The sequence below is a fragment of the Serinus canaria genome, chromosome 24 (assembly GCF_022539315.1).
Source record: "Serinus canaria isolate serCan28SL12 chromosome 24, serCan2020, whole genome shotgun sequence".
Taxonomy (NCBI): Eukaryota; Metazoa; Chordata; class Aves; order Passeriformes; family Fringillidae; genus Serinus; species Serinus canaria.
Window position 1 is genome coordinate 6351399 of NC_066337.1, and position 24429 is coordinate 6375827.

At 63.2% G+C, this 24429-nt stretch overlaps 3 protein-coding genes across 7 annotated transcripts; 2 read left to right on the forward strand and 1 right to left on the reverse strand.

Moving 5' to 3' along the window:
* The first annotated feature begins 4985 nt into the window (after positions 1-4985).
* SCN4B (sodium voltage-gated channel beta subunit 4) lies at positions 4986-11862 on the forward strand. Of its 2 annotated transcripts, XM_030232319.2 has the most exons (5): positions 4986-5049; positions 8128-8291; positions 8947-9172; positions 9379-9508; positions 9644-11862. In XM_030232319.2, the coding sequence occupies exons 1-5, from the start codon at positions 4986-4988 to the stop codon at positions 9735-9737; spliced, it is 678 nt and encodes a 225-aa protein (XP_030088179.1). In that variant the 3' UTR covers positions 9738-11862. The 2 variants fall into 2 exon arrangements, with proteins under 2 accessions (XP_030088179.1, XP_018778589.1); XM_018923044.3 differs by lacking the exon at positions 4986-5049 and having other exon boundaries at positions 8162-8269.
* Positions 11863-11965: 103 nt separating this feature from the next.
* Positions 11966-18943, reverse strand: TMPRSS4 (transmembrane serine protease 4). Of its 2 annotated transcripts, none has more exons than XM_018923043.3 (13): positions 18812-18943; positions 15696-15726; positions 15501-15614; positions 15218-15370; positions 15002-15131; positions 14283-14384; positions 14157-14197; positions 13599-13758; positions 13330-13496; positions 13034-13129; positions 12788-12927; positions 12500-12649; positions 11966-12374 (listed from the first exon to the last, which is right to left on the reverse strand). In XM_018923043.3, the coding sequence occupies exons 1-13, from the start codon at positions 18818-18820 to the stop codon at positions 12363-12365; spliced, it is 1305 nt and encodes a 434-aa protein (XP_018778588.1). In that variant the 5' UTR covers positions 18821-18943; the 3' UTR covers positions 11966-12362. The 2 variants fall into 2 exon arrangements, with proteins under 2 accessions (XP_018778588.1, XP_050839562.1); XM_050983605.1 differs by having other exon boundaries at positions 15501-15637.
* On the forward strand, positions 15737-24409 carry SMIM35 (small integral membrane protein 35). Of its 3 annotated transcripts, XM_030232687.2 has the most exons (6): positions 15737-16428; positions 16530-16653; positions 21086-21245; positions 22607-22723; positions 23030-23063; positions 23212-24409. In XM_030232687.2, exons 3-6 carry the CDS (start codon positions 21230-21232, stop codon positions 23315-23317), a joined length of 273 nt encoding a protein of 90 aa, XP_030088547.1. In that variant the 5' UTR covers positions 15737-16428; positions 16530-16653; positions 21086-21229; the 3' UTR covers positions 23318-24409. The 3 variants fall into 3 exon arrangements, with proteins under 3 accessions (XP_030088547.1, XP_030088546.1, XP_050839563.1); XM_030232686.2 differs by having other exon boundaries at positions 22607-23063; XM_050983606.1 differs by lacking the exons at positions 15737-16428; positions 16530-16653 and having other exon boundaries at positions 21046-21245; positions 22607-23063.
* Positions 24410-24429: the final 20 nt, after the last annotated feature.

Consider the following 24429-nt stretch of genomic DNA (forward strand, 5'->3'; position numbering starts at 1 on the left):
CAGCCTCCCCACGGGGAGATTCCAGGGGTGCCTCACACCCACTGTAGGGCCTCCAGGACCTGTGCCCTGTCAGCCTCTCCACTGTGCTGCTCAGAGAGCTGGGATTGATGGCTGCTCATGGCAGGTAAGGCTCAGCAGGCTTCAGCAGAGCCCAGGGCACGCACTGGGTGATGGACACCCATAACCGGCTGTTCTCCCGGTCCTGCAACGCCGTGGGGATGCTCCAGAGCAGCACGACACAACTGGGGCACAGTTGATGGGCACATCCATCAGCTCAGCCACCGTGGAGACACGAGGGAAGCTCTGACAGCGCCCTCCACCCTGCCTCTCCCTGCTGCCCTTCACTTGGGCTGCCAAGCGCTGCTGCATCCCAACTCCTCGCACAGGCAGGGTCTGCCCGGAGGCACTGCCACCCCTCTTTCCACCTTCCAGCCCTGCCTGGCCCCCTCCCCAGCCCCACACCGTTCCCAGCAGCAGTGCCAGTGGGATGAGCTCTCCCGGTGTCCCTGTCCCTGCTGGGCACTGCGCCCTGGGCACCTCAGCGTGGGGTCAGCACTGCGGGAAACTTCCAGCTTCCCGTGGCACCTCTCCCTCCCCAAGGAAGGGCACCCAAATCACCTCCACTGTCCTGCTGACACAGTCCTGCAGCTCTGGAGAGTGCAGCAAATCGATCCCTGGAGCAACTTTGCTGTGCAGGGAGGAGCAGCTCCCTGGAGGAGAATGTGGGGTTATCCCCACCCAGCTTCAGGGGTCAGTACAGCCATGGGCAAAGGGGGTGGGGGACCCTCGGCACCTTTAGGATGCTCGTTAGAATGTTGCTGGCAAAAACCTTGAGGATCACAGAGGAGACCCCGTGGGACACAACAAGGGTGAGTTCTCCTCCCTGCAGGGACTGAGGGCAGTGACAGAACCCTCCCAGCACTGGGGCTTCACAGGTTCTCCAGAACCGTGGGCATTCCTTGTAACAGAACACTGAAATTTCCTGGGGCAGGTGGGATTGCAGGTGTTAAAGAGCAAGAGATGGGCTGGGAGGCGGCAGGGACCTCTGCCTGCTCCTGTGCAGTCTCAGGGGATGCTGGGGTGTCTTGGGGAGAGTCCAGAGCCACAGTCCCTGCAATGCTGCCCTGCTCCCGGGGCTGGGGAGCAAAGAGGGCCTCCTGGGAAGGGAACAGCCTGGGGCAGAGCAGTCTGGGCCAGTGAGGGGTGTGAAGGGCAGCTCTGGGGGGACACAATGGGGAGGGCCCAGTGGGGGTAGCCTCAGGCTGTGCCGGGTCAGGATCAAACTTTCTCCTGGGATACGGCAGGGCTGCCTCAGCAGTTCTTGCGGATGCTCTGCAGTGGCTGCAGGGGGACACGGCCGCTCTTCCCCAGCGTGTTTAAAGGGCCGGTGGAAGGGAAGGGGTGAGGAACCTGTGTGCTCCGGAGGGCAGGCAGCCCCGCGGCAGGGGCGAGCAGGCAGCGGCAGCGCAGGGAGAGGGGAAAGCACCGCTCCGAGGCAGAGCAGCAGGCAGCCGAGAGCTGGGATGACAAAAGCAGCCAGGTACTCACCCGCAGTCTCTGCTCGGGAGCTCTCGCTCAGCTTCCAGCCCAGCCAGGACAGTCCTGCAGAGCCTGATCCCTCCGGTGCCTCCTGCCCACTGCCAGCTGCCGGGATGCCAGGCCACCTTGTCTTTTAAAGGTCACAGCCAGAGGACCTTGCAGTAAACATAAGGTGCTGATGGGAAGCTCTGTTCCAGCGTTGCCACCTCCTCCTCCCCCTCCATCGGCTGGAGGGCTCTGCTTGCTCCGGGTCCGGGAGCACAGCATCATCTGGCTCGGGCAGCTCCGGGAGGAGGCTGGGGCTGTCCTAGGGAAGCAGCCCCTGGCAGGATGCTCCAGGTCAGCCGGGGCCAGCGCTGTGCCTGCTGCACTGGAGCTGCAGCCCAAGCGCTCTGCTCAGCCCTACCTGCTCGGTAGCCACGTGGAGGGAGGCAGGAGCCCTCCTCGGAGAGCAGCAGCCTGGCATGTTAACTCTCCCGGCTCCACCAGTGCAAGGTGAGAAGGACTGAGGGTACACAGGCGGCCGCTGTGCCCCCGGCAGGCCGTGAGCCAGATGGCAGCACCCTGAGCCCTCCTTCCTGTCCCCGGGGAGGTGACAGTGTCCGAGCACAGGGTGCTCGCCTTCCCTGAAACCAGACGCGGCAGCCTGGTGCTGGGCTCAGCAGAAAAAGTTTCCGCTGAGCCGCAGGAACTGCCGGTCCCACACAGGACATCTGTGTCCTGCCGAAATGCCAGGGCCAGCTGCTGCCAGCGCCCTTCCCGGGCACGGCCGGGCTGGGGACAGCAGAGCCCTGCCCCGGCCCGCGGCGGTGGCAGCTGTCTCACGGGATCAGTCGGCCGAGGAGACCGGCCGGAGCTGCCGTGTGTGACAGCTCCATCAGGCGCTGGTGACAGCCAGCGTCCCGCTGCCAGCCCTGGGGCTGTGTGGGCACAGCTGCCCCAGGCGCGCGGGAGGGAGGGTAGGAGGTGCCAGGCTGACACCCTGCTCAGCAGGGAGATGTGGCTGCAGGGCCATGTCTGCACGGAATTAGCTGAGTGCCCACCTGCCCGCTGCATCCCGTTTGTGCCAGCGCCCACAGCAGCTCTGTGGTGTTCACTGGCCAACCCTTGCAGCCAGGTTTCCAATCTTCCTGCCTCCAGAAGGATTTGGGGCTCTACTGGCACGGCTCTCAGTGGCAGTTTAGGCAAATGCATCCCAACTTGCATCCCAAAAGCAAGCAAACTCGGCAGGCACCGGAGCATCCCGGGAGGGTCTCCTCCACACCTGCCCCTGCACCGGGGCAGGGCTGCTGCTCTTCCAGGTCCCCGCTGCTGCAGGTCCTGTTTGCTGCATGCTGGCCTCAAACTCACCTGTGCCTCTGGCCCCAGCACCCTGCAGGGGTGACAGGCGTCCCTGCACCCCGGGGATCTCTCTGCCTGCCCTCTCACAATTAGTGATGCTCCAGCAAACGCTGCACTCCTCCTCCCGTCCCCACACCACGGCTGCAGCTCCGCTCCCCTCGCTGTATCCATCACCTCGCTGTATCCATCACCTCGCTGTGTCCATCACCTCACTGTGTCCATCACCTCACTATATCCATCACCTCGCTGTGTCCATCAGCTCCCTGAGTGCATCCCCTCCCTGAATCCATCCTTTCCCTGAATCCATCCTCTCCCTGAATCCCTCCTCTCCCTGAATCCCTCCCCTCCCTGAATCCCTCCCCTCCCTGAATCCATCCCCGCGCCCGCCAAGGCACCTTCTGCTGCATCAGCAGAGCCGTGCTCGCCGCTCCCGCAGCGCCGGCTGCCAGCGCTGCCCTGCCCGCTCCGCCGGTATTTTTCCTGCCTCTCTTGCCAGCTCTGCAGCCCTAACGCCTCAACCCACAGGCACTGCTGTCATCCTCCCAGGCTCCCCTGGGATGTCCCCGTGCCCTGCAAAGCCTCCTTCTTTCCCTCCTCTCTGCCGCTTCGTGCTGCAGAGGGGGCTGGATGGGGACGGGGAGCCTTAAGGCGCCCTGAAGGTGACAGGCTGTGGCACCTGAGACGTGCAGGCAGCATCCCTGCAGGTGCGCTGCTCTCACACCCAAAACCCAATCAGTCCAGTTAGGGGAGGCCTTGCCTGATCCCTGGGATGAGCTTTGCCAGGACGCGTGCCCTGTGTCACCGCAGCCCAGGGAAAATTCAGCGCTGTTCCTGCTCCAGGAGGGCGGCAGCACCTCCTCCCCTTCCCGCCGCCGCTGTTTTGGGACGCGCCACCTCCCGCAAACGCTGCTCTCGGCGCGGGGCTCGCTGGCTAATGGACCTGGGCACGGAGGTGAGGCTCTGCCTGCCCGCACCACGCCCCGGGGCTTCCATTAGGAGAGCCCCGCGGCCTAATGGATGCGAGAAAAGGTGGCTGAGACGGGAACTTTTGTGCCGCCAATTATCCCGGAACAAGATCACGGTGAGAAAAATGAGTTCTGAGTGTTCCCTTTGGCGCCGGGCGGGTCCCTCTGCAGCCATCGGGTTCTGGCTTTGCATCCCACCTGTGTCTGCTGTCTGTCTCGGGGATGGAGGGCAGGGACACCTGGTGCCACACTGCCGAGGTGCCCCAAAGGACAGCTGAGCCCCAGCCTTGTCCTGTTTTGTTGTCCTGGGAAGCCACCGGCCCTAGTGGCACTTCAGCCTCTTCCCAAGGTGGCCCAGGGCAACACCAGCCCAGTGTTTCCAGGCCATCACAGCATTACTGAGGTTGGAAAAAACCTCTAAGATCAAGCCCAACTATTAACCCAGAACTGCCAAGGCCATCACTAAACCATGTCCCCAAGTGGCAAAGCTGGATGGTTTTTGAACTCTTCCAGGGTTGGTGACTCCACCACTGTCCTTGGCAGCCTGTGCCAAGGCTGGACAACCTTTTCAGTGAAGAAATCTTCCCTAAAATCCAACCTAAACTTCCCCTGGCACAGCCTGAGGCCGTTTCCTTTTGTCCTGTCATTTGTTACCTGGGAGAAAAGCCCGACTTCCACCTGGCTCCACCCTCCTGTCAGGGAGTTGACGTGAGCGAGAAGGTCCCCTCGAGCCTCCTTATCTCCAGTTTAAACCCCCCGGCTCCCCCGGCCTCTCCTCATCCGGCTGGTTCTCCAGCCCCTTCTCTGAACACACTCCAGCCCCTCAATGTCCTTCTTTCGAGGGGCCCAAAACTGCGTCCAGGATTCGGGATGCGGCTTCATCAGTGCCGAGCCCAGGGGGACCGTCACTGCCCGGGTCCAGGGTGCGCTCCCCGACTCCCGGGCGGGCGGGTGCGCGAGGGGATGCGCGGGGGGATGCGGAGGAGCGCGGAGGAGCGCGGAGGAGCGCGGAGGAGGGCTCAGCGCAGCCCCGCCCGGCGCGGCCCCGCCCGGCGCCGCTCGCCCTCCGCGGGGGCGGCCAGAGCCGGGCGCTGCGGGCAGCAGGGACCGCTCCGCTCCGCGCCGCCCCGCGCCGCAGCCATGGCCCCGGGCTCTCCCGCCGCTCGCCGCCGCGCCGCGCCGCGCCTGCTGGCCGCGCTCCTGGGTAAGGGGCGCCGAGGGCTGCGGGGACCCCTCCGGGTACCGCCCGCGTCCTGTGTCCCCCCACCCCGGCTCCCCGGCGGGGTCCCTGCCCCGGGGAGCCGCGGCAGCCCGAGGCGGGGGTCCCCGCTCCGCACCCATCCCCTGCGCCCGGCCCGCCGCTCCCGGGGATGCCGCCCGCGGGCGCTAACGCCGCTCTCCGCTCTGCAGACCGACGGTCCGGAGCGCCGGGGATAAGTCACTTGGCCAAGGTGACTTCGCAGCCGAGCCCCAGCTCCGAAGTCCCGGCTCCAGCCCCTGCCCTGCCCGCACCGGCGCTCCCGCGGCCAGCGCTTCTCCTGCGAGCACTGCGGCTGCACCCCGCTTTGCCCCGCTCCTGACCCCCAGCCAGCGGGGACCGCGCTGCCTGCCTGCCCGGGACCGGGGGATGGCAGCGGGGAGGCCGTGCACTGCTTCAGCGCCAGCACGCCCGCCGACAGGTCATTGTCTTACGGTTCGTTCGGTACAACGACCATCCGCATGTGCTTGTCCCCGGCGCGGGGACCGACCCGCGCTGCAGGGCCGCTGCTTGGAGCATGATGCCCGGCCCTGTGGCCGGGGATGCCAGAGATCCCCAGCCACAGGGTGCAGGGAGGGGCTGGCAGCCGTTCCCTCCCCGCCGCACACCTGGGGCAGGCTCCAGCCACCTGCATCAGCCTCACGCCCCCGCTGCACTCCTGCTCCCGCGGGTCATCCTCCCGTCAGCCTGGAACCGAGGGCTGGCTGTGCAGCGCTTGCTGCTGGGGCACTCCCGTGGGAGGCGTTTTAGAGGGCAAAGTTCTTAAGTTAAAGGATGCTGGAGACGCAAAAAAGCATGTAAGTACCTGACCCCCTGCAAGATTTGGGTGCCAGCACCTAAGCTGGCACTGGGGTGGTAGGAGAGACTCGGAGGTGCTTGAGACCACTCAGGGGTCTGGGGTGCAGGGCGTGGAGGTGGGAACAGGGTCCCACGAGTCCCTCAGGTGGGCTGGGAGCTGGGGAGGGCGGTGGGCAAGGGAGTGCAGGGCGTGTCTCTGTAGGTCTCGGGGATGCCGTGCTCCGCAGGGAGGGGCAGCGGGCTCCTGGCTGCAGCACGGAGCCAGGGCACAGCCCCTCCAGGTGGAGAGGTGAGGGCCGTGTGTCCTGTCCCGGAGCACGCTCGCAGCTGGCTCGGGCTGGGCAGGGAGCTCCTCTCTCTGAAGCCCGCTGGAGAGGAGCCCAGCCAGCCTGCCAGGCATGGCTTGCTGCCTGCGCCAGGATGTCACGCTGACTTTTATGGGCAGTGAAAGTTTTTCTCGAGCAGCTTCCCCACAGACGGCAGTCCGGGGTGAGCACAGAGCCCTCTCACTGTGGGGGCTCTCCCTCTGCAGGAGCAAAGCGCAGGCAGCCAAGGCTCTGGCGGCAGCAGGAATGGCTGCTCCCTGCTTCCCTGGGAAACGTTGGTGCCTGCAGGCATGGGAGGGAGCCTGGAGCCCCCAGGGGAGTGGCCCTGAAGGTTGGGGATCTGGTGGTGCAGCAGCTTTGGGAAGGTTTGGGAAAGCAGCACTGAGAGCTGGTGTGTGGCAGGGTCGGTCAGTGCTCCCCCAGCGTGTTTTCCTCGGTGCTTTATTTAGTGGTAACATATCGGTTTTGTCTTCCTGAGAGCACAGGATGACAGGAACAAGGTCAGCCTCGATTTACCCCACACATTCAATTCAGATTACATTCTAAGGGTGGCAGACAGGTTTTAAAGTGTTGCAAGCTGCAAAGAATCATCTTTCCTGCGAGTGTCCGCTTGCAGCACGCTGCAGGCTCAGAGGTACCTGCAGAGCCAGGCATCCCTCTGCCAACTCCTGCTCCAGGGGGACAACTCCTGTCCCCTGGGGTACTCCTGCCTGTGCAGTCCCCTCTGTAGCACCCCAGAGCTGCTCTAGGAGCCTGACAGCTGCAGGAGATTCCATCTGCTGGGAACCACTCCCTGCCGTTAGCTCCGGCCTCTCGAGCAGAATGAGGAGTGCTTCTGTGTAAAGTTAAATAACTCCTGCCTGCAGTGCTTGCAATGCAGCACTGCAGCAGGGCCCGGAGCCCAGGATGCAGGGCTCTCGGGCTTGGCTCCGGCTGCGACGTGCCTGGGGAGTTGTTAGCACCGGCTTGTGTGGGAGAATAAATCAGCAGCTGAGGCGGCTGCAGAGAGAGGCGAATCCTGACAGAGGGCAGCGTGTCCGAGTTAAGGTGTTGGGGCAGCTGGGGATCGCCTTGCAGTGCTGGGAAAAGCTGTGTCCCCTGGGTTTTGTGCCCAGGAAGAGCTCTGCAGGGCTGGCTGAGGTCTGGGAAAGGGGAGGACAGCGCTTTGCTGGGCCGTGTGACATCTTAGCCGTGCCACACAAACAGAACAGGGCAGTGCATGGGGATGGGGAGCGGGGCTGCTCCTCTGGCCAGGACCAGAGCATCCCTGTGCTCCCAGAAAGAATCTGTGAGGACAGTGGTGGCCTAGCCCAGTACACTGCCAGTCCCTGCACTCCAGGAGTGCTCAGCTGCAGCTGGGCTCCTACCTGCTCCTCTCTCCCTGCTCCTCTCTCCCTGTTCGGGGGGAGCTGAGGAGGAGCAGGAGAGCTGCCTCCTGCAGTTTGAAGGTCATTGGCAGCTTCGGAGGGAGCCGGGGCTCTCTCTGCTGGGCGTGAGGGGGCTGCTCCCGAGGGCAGGGCAGGGCAGCAGGAGGACGAGCGGGTGGCAGGCGGCCAGGACAGCCACGCTAATTGCTGCTCCAGCTCCCGCCTGAAGAACAGAGCTCTGCTTCGCCTTGGCTTTTTTCTCCCCCTTTAAGGTCCAGCTGGAGGCCTGTGGATAACATGCAAATCAGGGCTCTCATTTGCACGCTTTCTTCGTGGGGATATTCTGGCTCCCTTTGAACCCGCGCTGTCTCTGCGGGTGACCCAGCCCCAGTCCCTGCGGGTCCCCTCTGTCCCCAAGCCCTTCTAGGGCTGGGGACAGCTGCCTGTGCTCCTGCCACGGCAGCCCGGTGTGCCAAAGGGGATGAGGGGTGACAAAGCCTTGGCCTCACTCTCTGCTCCCCTCTCCCTGCCAGGTTTGCACATCTTGGCCATCGCCTTCACCCTGGAGGTGTCGGTGGGGAAGACCAACACGGTGACAGCCTTGAATAACTCCAATGTCCTGCTGCCCTGCACCTTCACCACCTGCATAGGCTTCCAGGACCTGGTCTTCAAATGGTATTTCAACACGACAGAGCTGGTGGGTGGCTCTCTGGGCTCTGCCTCTGCTTTCCTGGCAGCTCTTGTTGTGCTTCCCCAGGGCAGCTTGGCACCACAGTTCTCACAGTTCCCTTTCTCCTCGTGCAGGATGTCCTTCTCTCCATGTCACCAGCTCTGGGGGGAACAAGGCTGTGCCAGGGGGTGACTCAAATACCCCAGAACATCGTGCTTTTGGCACAAAGCTGTTCTGGATTCGCTGCTGCCCACAGGCTCATTTGTTTTCATAAACTGGCTGTTCAGGTGCAAATCTGCACTTAGGGCAAAATATGGTTCATTTCCTCCTCCTTCGCTTGCTTTGAAATATGAGAGGTTCTATATAGATTTGCTTCCTGCTGGGAATATTTGGCTCCTCAGTTCCTCAGAAGAAGGACTGGTTTGGAGCAGCTCTGGCCACCAAAGGAGCTCACTTTCTCTGGGGATTTTGCATGGTCTGTTCCATTTCTTCAGGGCAGGTCGGATCTGCTGCTCCCCAGCAGCATGTGCATCAGGTTCCTCTCCACAGCCATTCCTGCTTTAAAGGGGTGCAATGGGACATTTGGTGGGGGTGTTTGTGTGGGCAGAGCTGTGTCTGGGCACCATCAGGAGAGCGTGAGCCTTTCCCTGACGCAGCTGATCCTGCCCCCCTGCCCCTGCAGATTTACCACGGCAAGATAAAGACCAAGGCCACGGAGCCCACCCTCGTCTGGAAAAACCCGCGGGTGGAGTTCGTTGGCTCCACCACCAAGAAGGAGAACAACATCTCCATCGTGCTGAATGGAGTGGAGTTCAGCGATGCTGGCAAGTACACCTGCCACGTCAAGAACCCCAAGGAGAGGAACGCCCAGCACAACGCCACCATCATCCTCACCGTGGTCCATAAGAGTGAGTGCTGGCCGGGGTGGCCCTGGGCTGGTGGAAATGCCCACACACGGTGACAGGCCCCTTGGTTCGCTGTTGTGGTGGTGCACAGAGTGGTTGGCACCCCTGGAAGCCTTGTGGGGAGGAGGTTGTGGGTTTCTGGCATGGGATGTGCAGCTGGGAGCTCCCTGCTCCCCTCCCGAGCCCCCTCAGCACCTTCTCTCCCGCAGTGGTGGAGACAGACAACACTGTGACTCTCATCATTGTGGGCGTGGTGGGGGGGCTCATCGGCCTCCTCATCCTCTTCATGCTCATCAAGAGGGTGGTGCTGTTCATCATCAAGAAGACGCAGGACGGGAAGTGAGTGCGGGGGCGCTGCCGTGGGCTCGGGGGGCTCTCGGGGCAGGGCTCGGGGGGTTCTCGGGGGCGGACTCAGGGGGCTCTCGGGGCCGGGCTCGGGGGGCTGTCGGCTGCCCATGTGCTCTCCCCGTGCAGGAAGGAGTGTCTGGTGAGCTCGTCAGGGAACGACAACACCGAGAACGGCCTGGCTGGCTCCAAGGCGGAACAAAAAGCACCACCAAAGGCATGAACAAAGCAGCGGCGCCCCGCGCCCACCTCACCCCACCGCGGGAGCCCGGGCACGGGACGAGCCTTCCCCTTTTGTTTTCTTTCCGAACTGCCAGCGCTTGAGGCATGTTTCTATTACACACGTGCCTGCAACCTGCACTGCTTCTCCGACAAGGCTGCGGCTGCCGGGGGGACTGGGAGCTTCTCGCGGACTCGGACTGGGAGGCTGCTGGGGCGGAGGGAGCCGCCGGCTCCGCTCTGAGCACAGGCAAGAGGGTGCCGGGCAGGGCAGGGGCAGGGGCCAGGTGGGTGCCGTGCCCGGGGCCCGGTGCTGGGTGCCGGGGATCCGCTGGGTGCCGGCGGTGCTGAGCTGAGGTGGCTGGGAGCTGCTGCTACATCCAGAAGGTTTCTGGAGCAGGGCAAGGATGCTCGGAGCTGGCCGTGCAGATGGCGTGGTGCAGCAGGATGGCAGGAAGCAGGGCTGTGACAAGCACACTGGAGAACCAAATCAGCCACAGGCCCCTGGCTGGGCCTCGGTGCCTCCCACAGCAGGGCTGGGGAGGTGGCCATGTCCCAGGGCCATCCCTGGGGACAGGGGGGCTTCTCCCCAGGCAGCCATCCCAGGAGTGCTCCCCGGCTTGGTGCTGCCCCCTCCCCTCTCTCTGGAGCTCGGCACTTGGAGCAGCGACGCTGAGCTCGTTACGTGGATGTTTTTGTTTGAGATTCCAGGGAAAAGCAGCCAATTGCGTTTCCCTTTCGCCGTGGCGGGTAGGGAGCATAGCCGAGCCCAGGCCAGGGGAGCCAGGCCGGGGCTGTGCCACCGGCCCACTGGGCAACCCTGGGCAAGTTGCTCTGCCTCTCCATGCCTCAGTTTCCCCATCTGTAAAATGGGGACAAAAATACTGAAATACTGCTCTACCTCACGGGGTGGGTGTGAGGTTTCCTTGGCTATGAGGGTGAAGTGCTCTGGGGTGAGTGGACTCACAGGATGTGAACGAGTCACAAAGTGAGCGAGCTACATCTGACGTTGACAATTTCCTTTAAAGTGATTTGTTCCCTATTTCTCCAATTTGTGGGTGTCTGACAGTGACACTGCAGGACAGGCAGCTCCCCTGTCCCCACAGTAAATTAGGATTCACAGCTGAGCCATGGCTTGCTGTGGGGGCTTGTGCCCTGGCAGAGGTGCTGGAGTGGGAGTAGGTGAGGATTTGGTGGCCAAGGTGACAAGGAAAGGCTGGGTGCTACTTTCTCTGGAGATGCACAGGGGCTGGTCACCCCAGGCTGGGCCCGGGGGCAGCCACTGGAGCAGGGCCGTGTGCTCGGGACAGGGGACAGGTACTGGCACCTGGCCCCAGGGAGGTCCCTTGGCTGTTGATAAGACTGGCAAGTGGGAGTCAGGGTCCTGATCTTCTCTCCGAGGGTCTGTGGCACCCTCAGGCCAGTCTGTGCTTCAGTGTCCCCACCTGTACACGGGGACAGTCGAAGCCACCTCTGAGGAGGGGTGGGGCGCCCTGCCCGCTCTGCCACAGCCCGGGGTGGAAGGTGCCTTGTGCCAGGTGTTGTGACATGCCAGTGCCACCTGTGCGAGCCTGGGAGGAGCCCGAGACCTCCCAGTCACCCCGAGAGACCCCGGCCCGCCCTTGGAGGAGCCCTCCCGTGGGGGAGGACAGCGAGGCGAGGAAGGGAGTTTTTTAAAGACTATTTTTAGCTGTCCTGACCTGTTGGCCTTTTATAGCCGGCGCGTGGACGCAGTTCCACTCCCCGCCGGATATGCAATGCTGCACTATGCATGGATTTCTCCTCTGGCTCGGTGGGACACGGCCACAAAAGCACTTTTGGGAATGTAACCCCATGTAACCCCGCCATGGGTGCTCTGGGGGAGCGGGCTGCCCCGGGGGCTTGTGCCAGCACCAGCGGGGTCCTTGCTGTCACCAGGGCCCTGGGGGGGCTGCAGAGGCACCCCGGGAGTTTGTGCTGCCACAGACAGGTGTGTGTCCAAGCACAGGTAAAGCTGCGTGGGAGGAAGCTGCGGGTAAGCACAGGGGGGTGTGCGCCAGGCTGTGTGATGACTTACAGCACATCTTTGCACTGTAGAGGTTTAGTTAGCTTTGCCTTGAATGAAATAAAGTTTACGTTTACTAGAGAAACTCGCCGGTGTTTGGGGTTGCTGTGGGTGTTTGTTTAGGTCTGGGGGGTGGCTGAGTAAAAATAACCCTGTGAGGAAGCAGGACGAAGGCTCGGGAGGCTGAGTGAAAAAACAAATCCTTTCCTTTAATGGGAATAGGGGGAGGCTGTAGAGCACAAACATAATTTCTCTCTGTACAACAGGAGTGAGCTGACAGCAGCTTGGCCCCCCAGGAGCCATCCTGCCACAGCGGGGTCAGCACAGGGCAATAAATTAATCTTCCTCCGGAAGGGAGCTTGGGCCAGCGAGATTCCTTCCACAGGATCAGTGGCTGCCACTCTGAGTCACCCTTTGCCTCCTTGGCTGGGCTCTGGCACCCTAAATCACAGCTGCCAGCGAGGCTTTGGGAGCCTCTGCTCACCTTCCGTGGCTGGAGATCCATGGCCCTGTTGCTGCCAGAGCAAGGGCAGAGGGATGGGAAGGGAGGCTCAGGCGAGGAGGAGTGACCTGTTCCGGCAGGTCTCAGAGCTCAGACTGCGAGGAGAGAGAGGCACAGAAGGCATTGAAAGCTCTGAAAGGGCGGCCAGAAGCGAGAGGAAAGCAGCAGAGAGTGTCCTTGGGGGCAGCTCGGCCGAAGGGAGCTGCAGGACGGCACTGACCCTGCGCACGGCGTAGATCCAGTCCAGGTAGGCGCGGACGCTGGTGTAGACGCCGGGTGTGCTGGGGGTGCCGCAGCCCTGGCCCCAGCTGACGATGCCCACGACCTGCCAGTGCCCTCCCGAGTACAGGAGGGGCCCGCCGCTGTCCCCCTGGCAAGGACAGACCCTCAGGATGGCCCCGCAGAGCGACAGCCATCCCAGAAGAGGGATGGCCGCTCTTCCCTCTCAGGAGCTGCAGCACGGATGGGTACAGAGCTGCCCAGCCCCGTGCCCAGCCCAGCCCCACACCTGGCAGGTGTCCACGCCGCCCTGGGGCAGGCCGGCACACAGCATCCTGTCGGTGACATCGCCGTGGTAGGCGGCCAGGTTGCAGCTCCGCCCGTCGATGAGCTCCACCTTGGCCTGCTGCAGGCGCTCCGACAGCTTCCCTGGGTGACACACAACCTCTCAGAGGGACCCTCCGGCCCCTCTGCTGCTGCCAGCAGTGCTGGGGGCTCTGCCTTGTCCCTGCCACCCCCAGGCTGTGCCACTCACCGTCCTCCTCCGTGTAGCCCCAGCCGATCACCCACAGGGGGGTGCCCGGCACCAGCTCCTCATCAAAGTAAGGCAGGCAGATGGGCTTGGTGTTGTCTGGAAAGATGGGAGGGGGGCTCACAGGGAAGGGGCCCAGACTGCCTGGGGACAGCCACCAGCTGGGCACCCCACTCCCTGCTCCAGCGCTCGGTGCCATGGAACGCTGCCACACTGGGCACCCCCACCCCAGCCCCATGCTCAGTGTCAGCAGGGGACACTTGTGACTCCTGCCCCAGGCAGGGCTTTGCCAGGCCCACCTGAGAAGTGCACGGGGGAGCGCAGCTTCACCAGGGCGATGTCATTGTCCTTGGGGGTCGCAGGTGTCACCTCGGCCAGGAACACCTTCTCCACGGCGATGCTGGCAGCACCCGACAGCAGGTCCGAGCCGGCCTTCACACTCCAGCTCTGGATGATGGGGTTGTTCCTGCGCACAGACAGCGCTGTCACCGCCTGTCCCCCCGCGGGGACAGCCGCGGAGCTGTTAATGGCAGGAGATTCCGCAGAGCCGGCGGCGGTGCCCACTCACTTGAAGCAGTGCGCGGCCGTCAGCACCCAGCCGGGCCCGATGATGCTGCCCCCGCAGATGTGCTCCTTCCTGTACTGCAGGCTGACCTGCCAGGGCCACGCCTCGATGGCGGCCGGGCTGCCCCCCAGCACCCGCGGGGTCCGCACGCTCTGCCCGCAGTCTGTCGGGGGACATGGGGACACGGCAAGCCAAGGCTCCCAGGGACAGCAGCACGGCCAGGGTGCCTCATCCCTGCAGTGCTGCTGCCACCCCTCATCCCCAGGCTTGCAGGAAGGGGTCCAGCCACCCCCTGCCTGCTCCAGCCCCCCCGGGATAATTAGTTTAATCGGGGTAATTTGCCGGTAAAGGTAAACCCATGCAGGCAGCTGGGTAAGCCTCCCTTAGGTGTTTCATTGCTGGGAGGTTTGTGCCGGCTTAACGAGGTGAGCAGTAATTAAATCCATCTTTCCTCGTGCAAACATTGTGGAATGGGCTTGGGATGGAGCCACGCTCCCACGGGGCCGTGCCAGGAGAGAGGCCCCAGTGCCCACAAGGCCCAGACAACATCGAGGTACTTACTGGAACAAAAGAGTGACACAGCCAACCCCGAGAGGCATTTCCTGCAGGAGGAAGGAAGAGAGCTGCGCTTGGCTCCTCTGCCAGGCACCAGAGGATCCTGCTCAGGGTCCACACGTCCCCACTCACCTGCCTGGCTCAAGAACCTGGAGGCTCCCATTGCTCAGCACGACCTCGCGGGGAGGCAGAGGCTGCCCCGCGCTCACCTCCACGCCCTGGAAAGTTGGGGTGCTGGAAGATATGGAGGGACAGGGCTTCAGGTGTGGGGGAGCACAGGCACTGGATCCCATAGGAAAAAGGGGCTTCTGTGGGAGAGGGGTGCCAGGGTGGGGATGTCACAGCCCTGGAGGGCCCAGGAACAGGGAGGGGAGAGAATTCCCTGCTATGCAGAGGAGTGAGCAAGTGGCTCTGGGAGAACTCAGGGGGCTCCTTGCTGTTGCATTTGGGACCTGAGATTTGACTCAGTCTGGGCTCCTACAGTGGCTCAAACACCAGAACCCAGCCTAAAAGGGAAGTGCAGGGTCCTGAGCCTCTCTCCCCAGGTGAGCTGTGTTGGTACCCTGGGCTGCTCTGGGGAGGGCAGGGCTGCAGGTAGGGGGCATGGAGGCAGAGCAGGAGCAGGGCAGGGTGCCCGTGGGCTGTTGCAGAGCTGGGCACAGCACTCTGCTCTCACGGGAGGCTGCCAGGGCTCCCAGCCAGCTCCTGGGTACCCACAGAGTGCTCTGTGTGCTGGGGATGGACTGAAACCATTAGTGCAGAGCTCTGAGTGCTTCACAGACCAGCAGAGCCCCACTCCAGAAGAGCTTTTAAGGAAGAGGGGAAGTGAAGCAGGGCAAGCAGCCAGGTACCTGCTGTAGCCCATCTGCTCACAGGCAGCTCTGGCCAGCGCCGGGGTGAAGTGGTCGTGGCACACGCAGGACCAGGTCCCCGTGTGGCTCTGGAGCACCTGCAGGATGGATCTGTCTTTGGAAACGCGGGCTGGAGGCAGACACAAAGCCAGCTTTGGCACGGGGTGGCCGCAGCAGCCCAGCCCCCCGAGTTGGGGCGGGGTGTCCTGCACTCACCCCCGGCTGGTGGCCCCTCGGGGACCCACTGGGGACAGTTGGCCTCATCCTCGCCCTGCAGACAGTCCACATGCCCGTCACACACCTGTTTCAGCAGCACCAGCTTCAGGGGCTGCTTGCAGAACAGGTAGTGGTGGTCCAGATAAATCTTCACTGGAGGGAGAGGGGGGCTCAGTGGCGAGCTCCAGCTCCTGGGCAGGCTCAGGGGGCCCAGCAGGGAGCTGGGTCTGGGCTGGCTGAGCCGTGGCCATGGGGAAGGGGGGGCAGAGATCAGGAGCTGTACCCAGGAACCCGATGGCCACCAGGCAGGCCAGGGTGAGCACCACGGCCAGGACGAGGATCCCGACCCGCTTGAAGGACTCCGATGACCTGGAGGATTTGGGTCTCGTGTAGGGACCTGCAACACAGAGGAGCATGGCCCTGCATGGCCGGGCTCAGCCTGGCACCTCTCGTCTCCCCCAGCTCCCAGCAGTGTTACCTCTGCCATTGAGCCGCTCCGAGGCCGAGTCCTGCAAACCAGAGAGGAAACCAGTCATGGGCTGAAACCAGAAAGCAGCTGGAAGGTAGCAGGGGCAGCTGTAGCCAGGGTGGTTGGCCCTGTGGTGAGCTCACAGCCCAGGGAAGGCAGCAGGGATGAGCAGGGACACTGCCCCAACCTTCACCTGAGGTGACTTTAAGCTGCCAGGAATGGGGTGGCTTGTGCTGTGGTGACAACGCCCAGCTCTGGGTCACCCAGGGTCACCTGCTGCCTTGTTCCCACCTGAGCAGTTCCAGTAACTGGCTCTCAGTGGCATAGAGTTACTGTCATTAACACATCTGGGGCTTAAAAAGTCGCAGTTGTTGCACAAGAGGCTCTTTCTGGTGTGCAGAGACACCCTGAGTCAAAATACACACGCCTGCGGGGCTGTGGCACTGGGCATGTCACGACGGGGGATTGTGGCTCCAGCACGGTCAGAAGCGGGGTGGCACAGCCCGGTGCTCCCTGCCGGGCTGCAGGAGCACCGGAGGAACCAGCCCGAGCCAGGGGAACCTGTGCTCCCAGGGCGGGGAGGGAGCGAGAGCTGTGCCGCTGCTAAGAGACGGGGTAAACACCGCCGGGCTGGAGTGGGGATGACTCAGGCATTGATCCGCTTGAGCTGCTCAGAGTTATCTCAGAATTGTCCTCCTGTAGCAGCTCCTTGTACAAGAAACCCCGGACCATGGGCGGGAAGGTGCTGTGAGCCCGTGCCCGGTGGGGGTGGGCGGGCTGGAGCCCAGAGCCCCCTCGGGAGGTTCAGGAGGGCACTGTCGCTGTCTGTTTCGTGTTTTCCAGCCATGGTTGAGCCGTGCCACAGAGCAGCCGTCTGGAAAAGTGTTCCTGCTGCACTGAGCCTGCTCCCTGCCAGCCCCAGTGAGCCCTTCTCTTCTGCTGCTGCTCCTGGACTCAGCCACCACAGGTAAGACAAGGTTTTGCATGAGCAGAGGTAAGGAGGGTTAAACCCACCGTGATAAACCCACAGATCCAGGTGCATGATCCAGGAGGGTTTGGGAGGCTTTGCTCCAAGTGCTGCGCTCCAAGAGCAGCACGGTCTGAAGATGTTTGTCACACCAGAGGAGGGCAGAGGTCCCTGTGCCATCCCTGGCTCAGAGGCTTGTCCAAGCAGTGTGGGGGCACTGGGGATGTGGCACAGCTGAAGGGGGCTGTGTGCCAAGGTCAGAGGAGAGGGGAGCCCTCCCTTCCCCAGTCACTGTGCCAGGGCATGCTCAGCCGTGCACACACACCCTTCCAGCAGGATTTTACAGCGAGTGCCATTATCCCTGGGCTGCCTCACAAAGGCAGGCTGGCTTTGTGAGCCAGGAGCTGCTGCCTCCCTGTCGTGTCCCTGCAGCGTGGCTGGGGCTGCTGGCTTTGGGAACAAGCAGTGACCTGTGCAGGGGTGGACTGGGTCCTGCCTGGTGACATGTGGCCATGTCCCAGCATGTTGGACTCTGGCTCCTTGAGGAAATGCCAGCAACCTTCATCCCAGAGCCAGGCTCAGCTGGCACCCATGCCGAGTGTGGGCAGCTTGTGCCAAATTCCCCAGCCCTAGATGGGCTCTGGTCAGCTCCTGGGGTGCAGAACCTGTTTCCTGGTGGCTGGGAGCTGCTGGGAGCAGGAGGGCAGGGTGGGAAGAGGAACGTGGGTCCTGCATCTCCCACCTCACTGCCCTTCCTCAGCCAATTCTCTGTGGAGAAGGGAAGAGCTCCTGGAGGCTGGGGAGTTTTGTAATGCTGCCCCAACATCTGCCAGCCCAGGGCACGTGGGGCTGGTCCTGCCTCATGCTGACCTCCTGTGTCACCTGGACCTGGGTCGGGCACCTCCTGGATAATGGGATCCTAACGGTTCCCTGTGGGAATGGGCCTGGGTCAGGATGGATCCTGCAGGCCCCACTGCAGCAGCACGGCTGCCCTTCTGTCCCCACACTGCCCAGATCTGTCCCATCACATCACCCACTGCTGGGATCCTTGCCAAGACACCAGGTCTGGTGTGGATGCAGATGAAATGGGTGATTACTGGGCTTTTGGGTTTTTTTTTAATGCATTTTCTTCAGTCCATGAACCTCTTCTGTTTCAAAGGGATTCAGAGCTTGGGGCTGCCTCTCCATGACTCCTCTCAAGCCCCACCACGAGCAGGAGCTGCACTGGTTAAATCCAAAGCCAGGGTAGGAGTGGAGGCACATGATTCCTGCAGAGCTCCATGCTACCGTGACCAATCGAGCTCCCTCGCTGCGTTCTCCTGGAGCCCTCCATGGCACCGTGGCCATCCCAGGCTCCAGCTGTGCCAGTGCCAGCCCAGGAGCTGTGGAGTTCTGCAGAACCTCTTCCCCCCTTTGAGCAGGGATCCGTGCTGGGGGTGCAGGGTGTGCTGAGGGCTCTGTCCCTCCCTCGGGAGCAGCTGGGGTGTTCCCTCACCCAGCCGAGCTCCGCAGGGCTATCCGATTCCGAGGGTGACTCCTTGGCTGGGGGATTTACCCCGTGGGTGTGTGCAGACACTGCAGAGCCAGCTTCCCACCCTGCAGGGCTGATGCTGCTGGAGGGGGTGCGGTGCCCAGCCAGCCTGGTCACACGCGTGTGCCCTCCTGGGGAAGTGTCTCCCTCCCAGGGAGGGACTGCGTGCCAGCCCGGGGTTCGGTGGCCGTGGCTCTTCCTGCCCAGGGCGCCGCAGGCGTGTCCCCCGTGCTGAGCAGAGGCACCGGCAGCTGTGCTGGGGGCTGGGAGGGCCTGGCTCTCCCCCTGGTGGTGCCCAGGAGGGGGATAACACCCTTCAGAGAGTCCTGTTCCCCTTGGCATGGGGGACACTGCCTTGCTTGTCTGCTGCCGAGGCCGGGAGAGGGAAAGGTAGCCCCAGAAATGTGGGACCGAGAGCTGGGGGGGCACCCAAGCACGGTGCCCAGCCACGGAGGGGTGTGAGGAGCAGGGGGAAACCCTTCCTTGGCTGCTGGGGAGCAGCAGCTCCTTGGCTCTGGGCTGCCCCGTCCTCTCAGCACCGCCTCGGGCTGGGAGCGCGGCCGGGCACAGGGTGTGCAGGGGCTGGTGCCCATCCCGGGGCTGGAGGCAGCGCTGCCAGAGACTCACCATGTCCATCCGGCTCCGGCGGGGTCCCGCCGCCAGCGAAACCCGGCAGAAGTCCCCGGTGCGGGGCACGGGGCGGCTGCTGCTGCCCTGGCGCCGGCCCGCGATGCTCCCGCAGCCCGTGCCCTGCGCTCTGTGCCCACGCCGCGCTCTCACTGGGGCAGGACCGCCCCGGCCCTCCTTAAAACCCACAAGGGGAATTGTGAAACAGGAATTCTGGTTTGTATTGTAATACAACACCGGTCTATCAGCAGCACCATCACCTGCGGTAATCTCCCGAGCATCTGCACCGAAGGTGACTCACCTGCGGGGCTGCTGTCACCAAATACCTTATCAGAGGGGAACGGACTGATTTTTCCTGCTCCTCCTGATGATAAGAGGATGCACGGCCATCCCGCTCTTTGTCAGGCTCTTCCGCGTTGCGCTGGGTTGTTGTCAAAGCGAGGTTCGAGTAGGTGGAGGAGGAAAGGAGGAGAGTTTGTGCTCTGGGTCACTCGGGCTGCGTGTCCCCGCCAGGGCCGGGTCACGGCTGGCAGGGCCGGGAGAAGTTAAAGGGAAGGCAGGGGGGTGCCCATGGGAGGTCACCCCAGGCTGCAAGGGGTACCCCATGGGGTGATCTCAGATGGCTGAGGGTCGTGGATCTGTGATTATCCTGGAATAACCAATCCCTCTGGGATGGAGCCGTTTGCCTTAGCCTGGCAGGATGGGAGGGAGGTTGAGGAGTGCAGGAGGCAGTGTCCGAGGGGATGAGGGTGGCCCAGGGAGCAGGCTGGGCTCGGGGAGGCTGCTGGCTGCCCTCTGCACGCTCATGCTGGAGGTGCTGGGTGTGCAGGATGCAGAGAGCAGCTAATGACCCCCTTCTCCCATGGAAATGCAGCTAATTACCCCCTTCTCCTGTGGAAATGCTGCTTTCCCAACGGCCCTGCTGCTGCCAGTGGGACACTGCAGAGCACCCACGACCTGCAGCTCCTCAGGGAGCTGTGCCAGCTCAGCCCTGCCAGCAGGGATCCAGCCTGCTCCCACAGCCTGGCCAGGGATGCAGCTGTGGCTCTGCAGGTAAGGGGCACTCTCACCACACTCACATTGAGGATCCAGCCCCCTTGGGGGGTGTGAGCCACTCAGCCCTCGTGGTCCCTGCAATGCCCAGAGGATGTGGGATGTAGGGTCCTGTGCTGCTATGGCAGATTTCAGCTTGAAAAATGCTTCACGGGCTGCAGCAGTGAGACCTGGGCGGGCCCTGGCTCCCTGGTGCACCTGGCAGGTCCTGACAGCCTCCCCAGAGCATCCCGGCGCCAGCACTGCTGCCGTGGAAGGGAGAGCAGCCCGGGAGCCGTGGCACAGTGGGAATGGCCAGGCCTCCCTTGGGGACCCGCAGGCTCTGAGGACGCAGCTCAGGTTTGCAGCTGTTGTGTCACAGCCCCAAAGCCTCCGGGACTTTGCTTCCTGGAGTGCCACTGTCACCCTTCCCTGTTCCCGGAGCCGGGCATGGCACTGGCTCCGGGGCATCTGGCTCCGCTGGGGTCGGACAGAGGTCAGGCCAGGCTGGCCCGGGGCTCTGAGTGACCGCCCCTGAGCCGCACGGACACACCCCCACCCCATCCCTGTCCTCTCCAAGGCAAGGAACCATCCCAGCCACTGGGGGATGCTGTTCCCGCTGTCCCCTCTGTGCTCTGCATCCCCCGGGCATCCCTGAGTGCTCACCTGGGCAGGGCTGCTCAGGGCTTGGCTCCTGCCCTGGCCACCCAGTGCCACTGATGTGGGGCACGCAGGGTCAGAGGCACAGCAGCACCATGCAGGGAGGAGTTCTGCCCAGTTAAGGGTCACAGCTGTTTGTCACTTTCCCCTGCAGCCACAGGAGTGTTTCCCTCTTTCTACAAACAGGAGCTGATTCCCAAGTCAAGCCCTGGTTTGGGACTTTGAGGAGATGATCAAGTAGAGCTGTAAATGCCTCATTCTGGGATGTGTCTGACTGGGGGCAGCGGCTGAGGGTCACCCTAGTCCTTCCCTGTCCCCTGGGGTGCTGCCTGAGGCTGCGTGGGACTCTGCCCCTTCCTGGCTGCTGGGAAGTGGCAATCAGAGGACACGGCCACTTGGGCACCTTGCCAGAGCTGGGCACACCTGTGTCCCGGCCGTCCCTGCCCCTCGGGTTCCCAGTACTCCCAGTTCAGCCTCTTGCAGCAGAAGGAGGGCAGAGCTGCCCACGCAGGCAGGCTGGGCACGGCGATGTGCCCTTGGTTGTGTCTGCTGCAGCTCCTCTGCTTTCTCCCTGCGAACCAGTTGGACCAGTGGGCCAGGACTGGTGCCCAGCCTTGCTGCAGAGAGGAGACAGGGGACAGGAGGACGTGCCAGGCTCCAGCACAGACAGGGCACAGCAGCAGCTCCAGGCCAGGATAACCTAGAGCAGCTCCCGTGGCACAGGACATGGACCCCCGCACAGGTGAGTGGGAGGCCTTTGCCCCCCTCAGGGGACAAGGTGGGGTGTTCATGGCATGGGCTGTGCTTTGGTGACCTTCCTCCCTGCTCCCTGTGGGCTGGGGCTCACTGCTGGCTGGCTGTGCCCGAGCAGTGGTGATCAGAGCCACCCCCTGGGATGTGGGCGCCTCTGCTCCCGAGGGTGCCAGGGCAGGGACGCCTCCCACACAGGGCACGGGGCAGGGCCCGGGCACGCCGCCGTCACCCTCCCACGGGCAGTGGGCGTGGGGACGGGACAGTTTCGGCAGCCGGCTGATTCAGGGAGGCTGTTGCACCACGTTCCTCCGGCCCCGCGGCTCCTGCCGTGAGTCACGGCTGCCGCGGCTCCCTGACCTCGCCCTCTCCGGGGGTCCCGGGGCTGCCGCTCGCCCCTGCCCCGGCGGAAACATTGGTCGCCCACGTATCCTGAGCCCTGCCAGGAGGGCTGGAAGGGAAAGGAAGGGCAGGGCAGGTCCTGCTCCTCCCCCGCGAGCCCTGGGAGCTGTGGCCGGCGCTCTGCGGCCCCCGGCTGTTTGTCCGTCCCGCCAGGTGGAGTGGGTGCTGCGGGCTGCAGGACCGTGCTCGCTGTGTAAACACCGCGACCACAGGGGAAATGTTCTCACTCCGCTGGCATCTGCCTAAATTTAGCCGCTCTTAGGTCATCCCTTTCCGCTGTCTCCTGGCTCCCGGTGCCGCATGGAATCCCGTCCCTGTGCCCTCCGCCGGCCGCGCTGCGGGGCAGTGCCCAAACCCCCGGTGCCCGTCTGGCACAGCCCCAGCAGAGCTGTCCGCGCAGGAATCGATGCTCAGTGGCTGTGTCGGGCACCTCGGTGCCCTGACAGCTCCAGGAGCGTTGATCGGTGCTGGAATTTGCCGGACCCCGCTGTCGGTGGGCAGGGATGGGGCGGCGCAGAGCCCGCACAGCCCCGGCCGTGTCCCGTCCCCGCCTGGCGCTGGCGGCAGCCGCTGCTCGTCCTGACAAAAGCATCCTCTAGAGGGAACTGCCAGCCCAGGAATGGCTCCAGCGCCACCAGGAAAGGAGCATCACCCCACGAGGGCGTGAGCGGGACCAGCAGTGGGGATACAGCTTGCTCAGGGTGGCCACCTCCCCTCCCAGTGACCGTCCCACCTGGGGCCAGCGGTGGTCTCCGTCGTGGGGCTTTGGGGACAGCAGAAATCGCTGTGCCACGGTCCTGGCAGCCCTGCAGTCCCTCCCCGCCGTGGGGACAGCACATGCTGGAGGGTTGTACCCCAGCTCCCGGCTGTCCCGTGCCCTGCAGGGGACCATCGGGACCGCCAGCCTCCCAGAGCTCTGTCTGCAGAGCCCCTCCTCCCTCTTCTCTCCAGGACAAGAGCCTGTCAAGGTGGTCGGGGTTGTCTTGGGCATCGGGCTGGCCCTGCTGATCCTGGCCAGTTTTAGCTACACCTTCATCCGCTGGTACCGGCGGGGCCACTGCCAGCGCCGTGAGTACGGCAGGGGACAGGGCAGGGGAGGGGACAGGAGGATGGGAGACAGGGCAGGGGGGCTCAGAGCACAGGGCTGCAGGGCCTGGGGTGTGGGGACCACGGGAGATGGGAACCCCTGGTGCAGGGGGTCAGGGCCAAGCTGGGAGCACTCTGAGGTGAGGAGGAGATGCACAGCGATGTCCTGGTGCTGTCCTGCTGCGTGTCCTGCCTGTCCCCACCCTGCCACTCATGGCAAAGCAAAGGTGGGTTCACGGCAACACATGGCTCTGACACCTCTCCCTCCTCTTCCTCATGCCTCCCCAGGGCCTGACTTTGTCTTCAACCTCTACCACTCGCGGTGAGTGACACCATGGGGGGACCAGGGGCAGGCTGGCAGCTCCCCTTGTGCAGTGCCAAGGTGTCACACCCCCTCCCCAGCCAGTTCTGCTGCTGGCAGGGGCTGCAGGAGGACGGGCAGCTTGGTGACCCCTCTGCTCTCCCTGCAGCCGGTTGGGGTCGGTGGCACTGGAGCTGGTGCCACCCTTCAGCATCAGCGGCTCACTGGGCACCTCGGGCAGTGGCTACGAACCCTTCCACAACCAGAGGCCATGAGGTGAGAGCTGGGCTGCTGAGCAGGTAGGAAGGACATCCCCTTGTCCCCCCATTTCTTTGCAAGTTTCTCTCAGAAGAAAAACAAAGAAAAACTCACGAGAGCCATGTGGGTGTGTGTAGGGAAACCAGTGAGGACAGAGTGGGATTTCCAGGGAGTCAGAGGGACCGGCTGTGCTCTCAGCTATCGAGACCAAACCCTGTGGTCTGTGGCTTTCTCCTGGCTGAAAGGAGACCTCTGACTGCTCAGGGGAGGGGGAAATGCCACCTCCTGGGGGCTGGGAGCCCTCCGTGGTGAGCAGGACCCAGCAGAGCCCTGCATGACGCAGGATCTGGCCGTGGGGCCTGACGTCAGCAGAGTTTAAAAGAAAAACAAAAAAACCCCCACGCTTTTGATGACTGCGCTTTCCAGAGGAAGTTGAAAAAAAAGTGAAAAGAAAGCAAAAAGCTCTAACGCCGAAACTACACAGAGGCAGAAGAGATGGGGCCAGTGGAGGGGTAGGAGGAAGCTCCCAGTACCCTTCACATCCCTGTGGGATGCAGGGGTGGATCTCACATGTGAGCAGTGCCCTGTGAGATGTAAGAGAAGGAAACACAGCAAGGATCAGCCCCCTCCTCCTGCTGGAAAAGCTGAAAAGAAACCCAAGAACCCTTCACCTGAAAACCAAATTCCCCAAGGAGGGTTTCCACCAGCAGTTTTACCTCCCACCCTGAAGTTCCTGGAAATGGAGTGACTCTTGGAAAAACTTCCCTGAGACCTGGAGGGTGGCCCAGGGGAGCTGCTGGGGCTCATCCTGTTTCCATTCTGATGACAGTGTTCACAGCATCACAGAATCAATTTGTTTGGAAAAGATCTCTGAGGTCATCAAGCCCAACCTATGACCAAGCAGCACATTGCTGAGCAGAGCCCTGACTCTTGTCTTTCCTCCACCCCTGGGTTTGAGTTGTCCCCCTGTCCTTCCCTGGGGGTGTCCTACGGGGGTCCATCCCTGTGGGATCACTCTGAGCAGTCCAGCTCCTCTTCCCTGCTGCTCCTCTGGTGATTACCCCCACAAATTCCCCAGGAGCTGGAGAGCTGGCTTGGTTCTCCTTTTTCCCAGCTGTGATGTGGAAAT

Coding starts and splice junctions, on each gene's coding strand:
- SCN4B (XM_030232319.2), top strand. CDS start 4,986: ATGGCCCCGGGCTCTCCCGCCGCTCGCCGCCGCGCCGCGCCGCGCCTG. Junction 8,292..8,946: donor ATTTCAACACGACAGAGCTG/GTGGGTGGCTCT, acceptor CTGCCCCTGCAG/ATTTACCACGGCAAGATAAA. Junction 9,173..9,378: donor CCTCACCGTGGTCCATAAGA/GTGAGTGCTGGC, acceptor TCTCTCCCGCAG/TGGTGGAGACAGACAACACT.
- TMPRSS4 (XM_018923043.3), bottom strand. Junction 14,198..14,282: donor CAGGTTCTTGAGCCAGGCAG/GTGAGTGGGGAC, acceptor TTCCTCCTGCAG/GAAATGCCTCTCGGGGTTGG. Junction 12,650..12,787: donor GCGGCGTGGACACCTGCCAG/GTGTGGGGCTGG, acceptor TGTCCTTGCCAG/GGGGACAGCGGCGGGCCCCT.
- SMIM35 (XM_030232686.2), top strand. Junction 23,064..23,211: donor TTCAACCTCTACCACTCGCG/GTGAGTGACACC, acceptor CTCTCCCTGCAG/CCGGTTGGGGTCGGTGGCAC.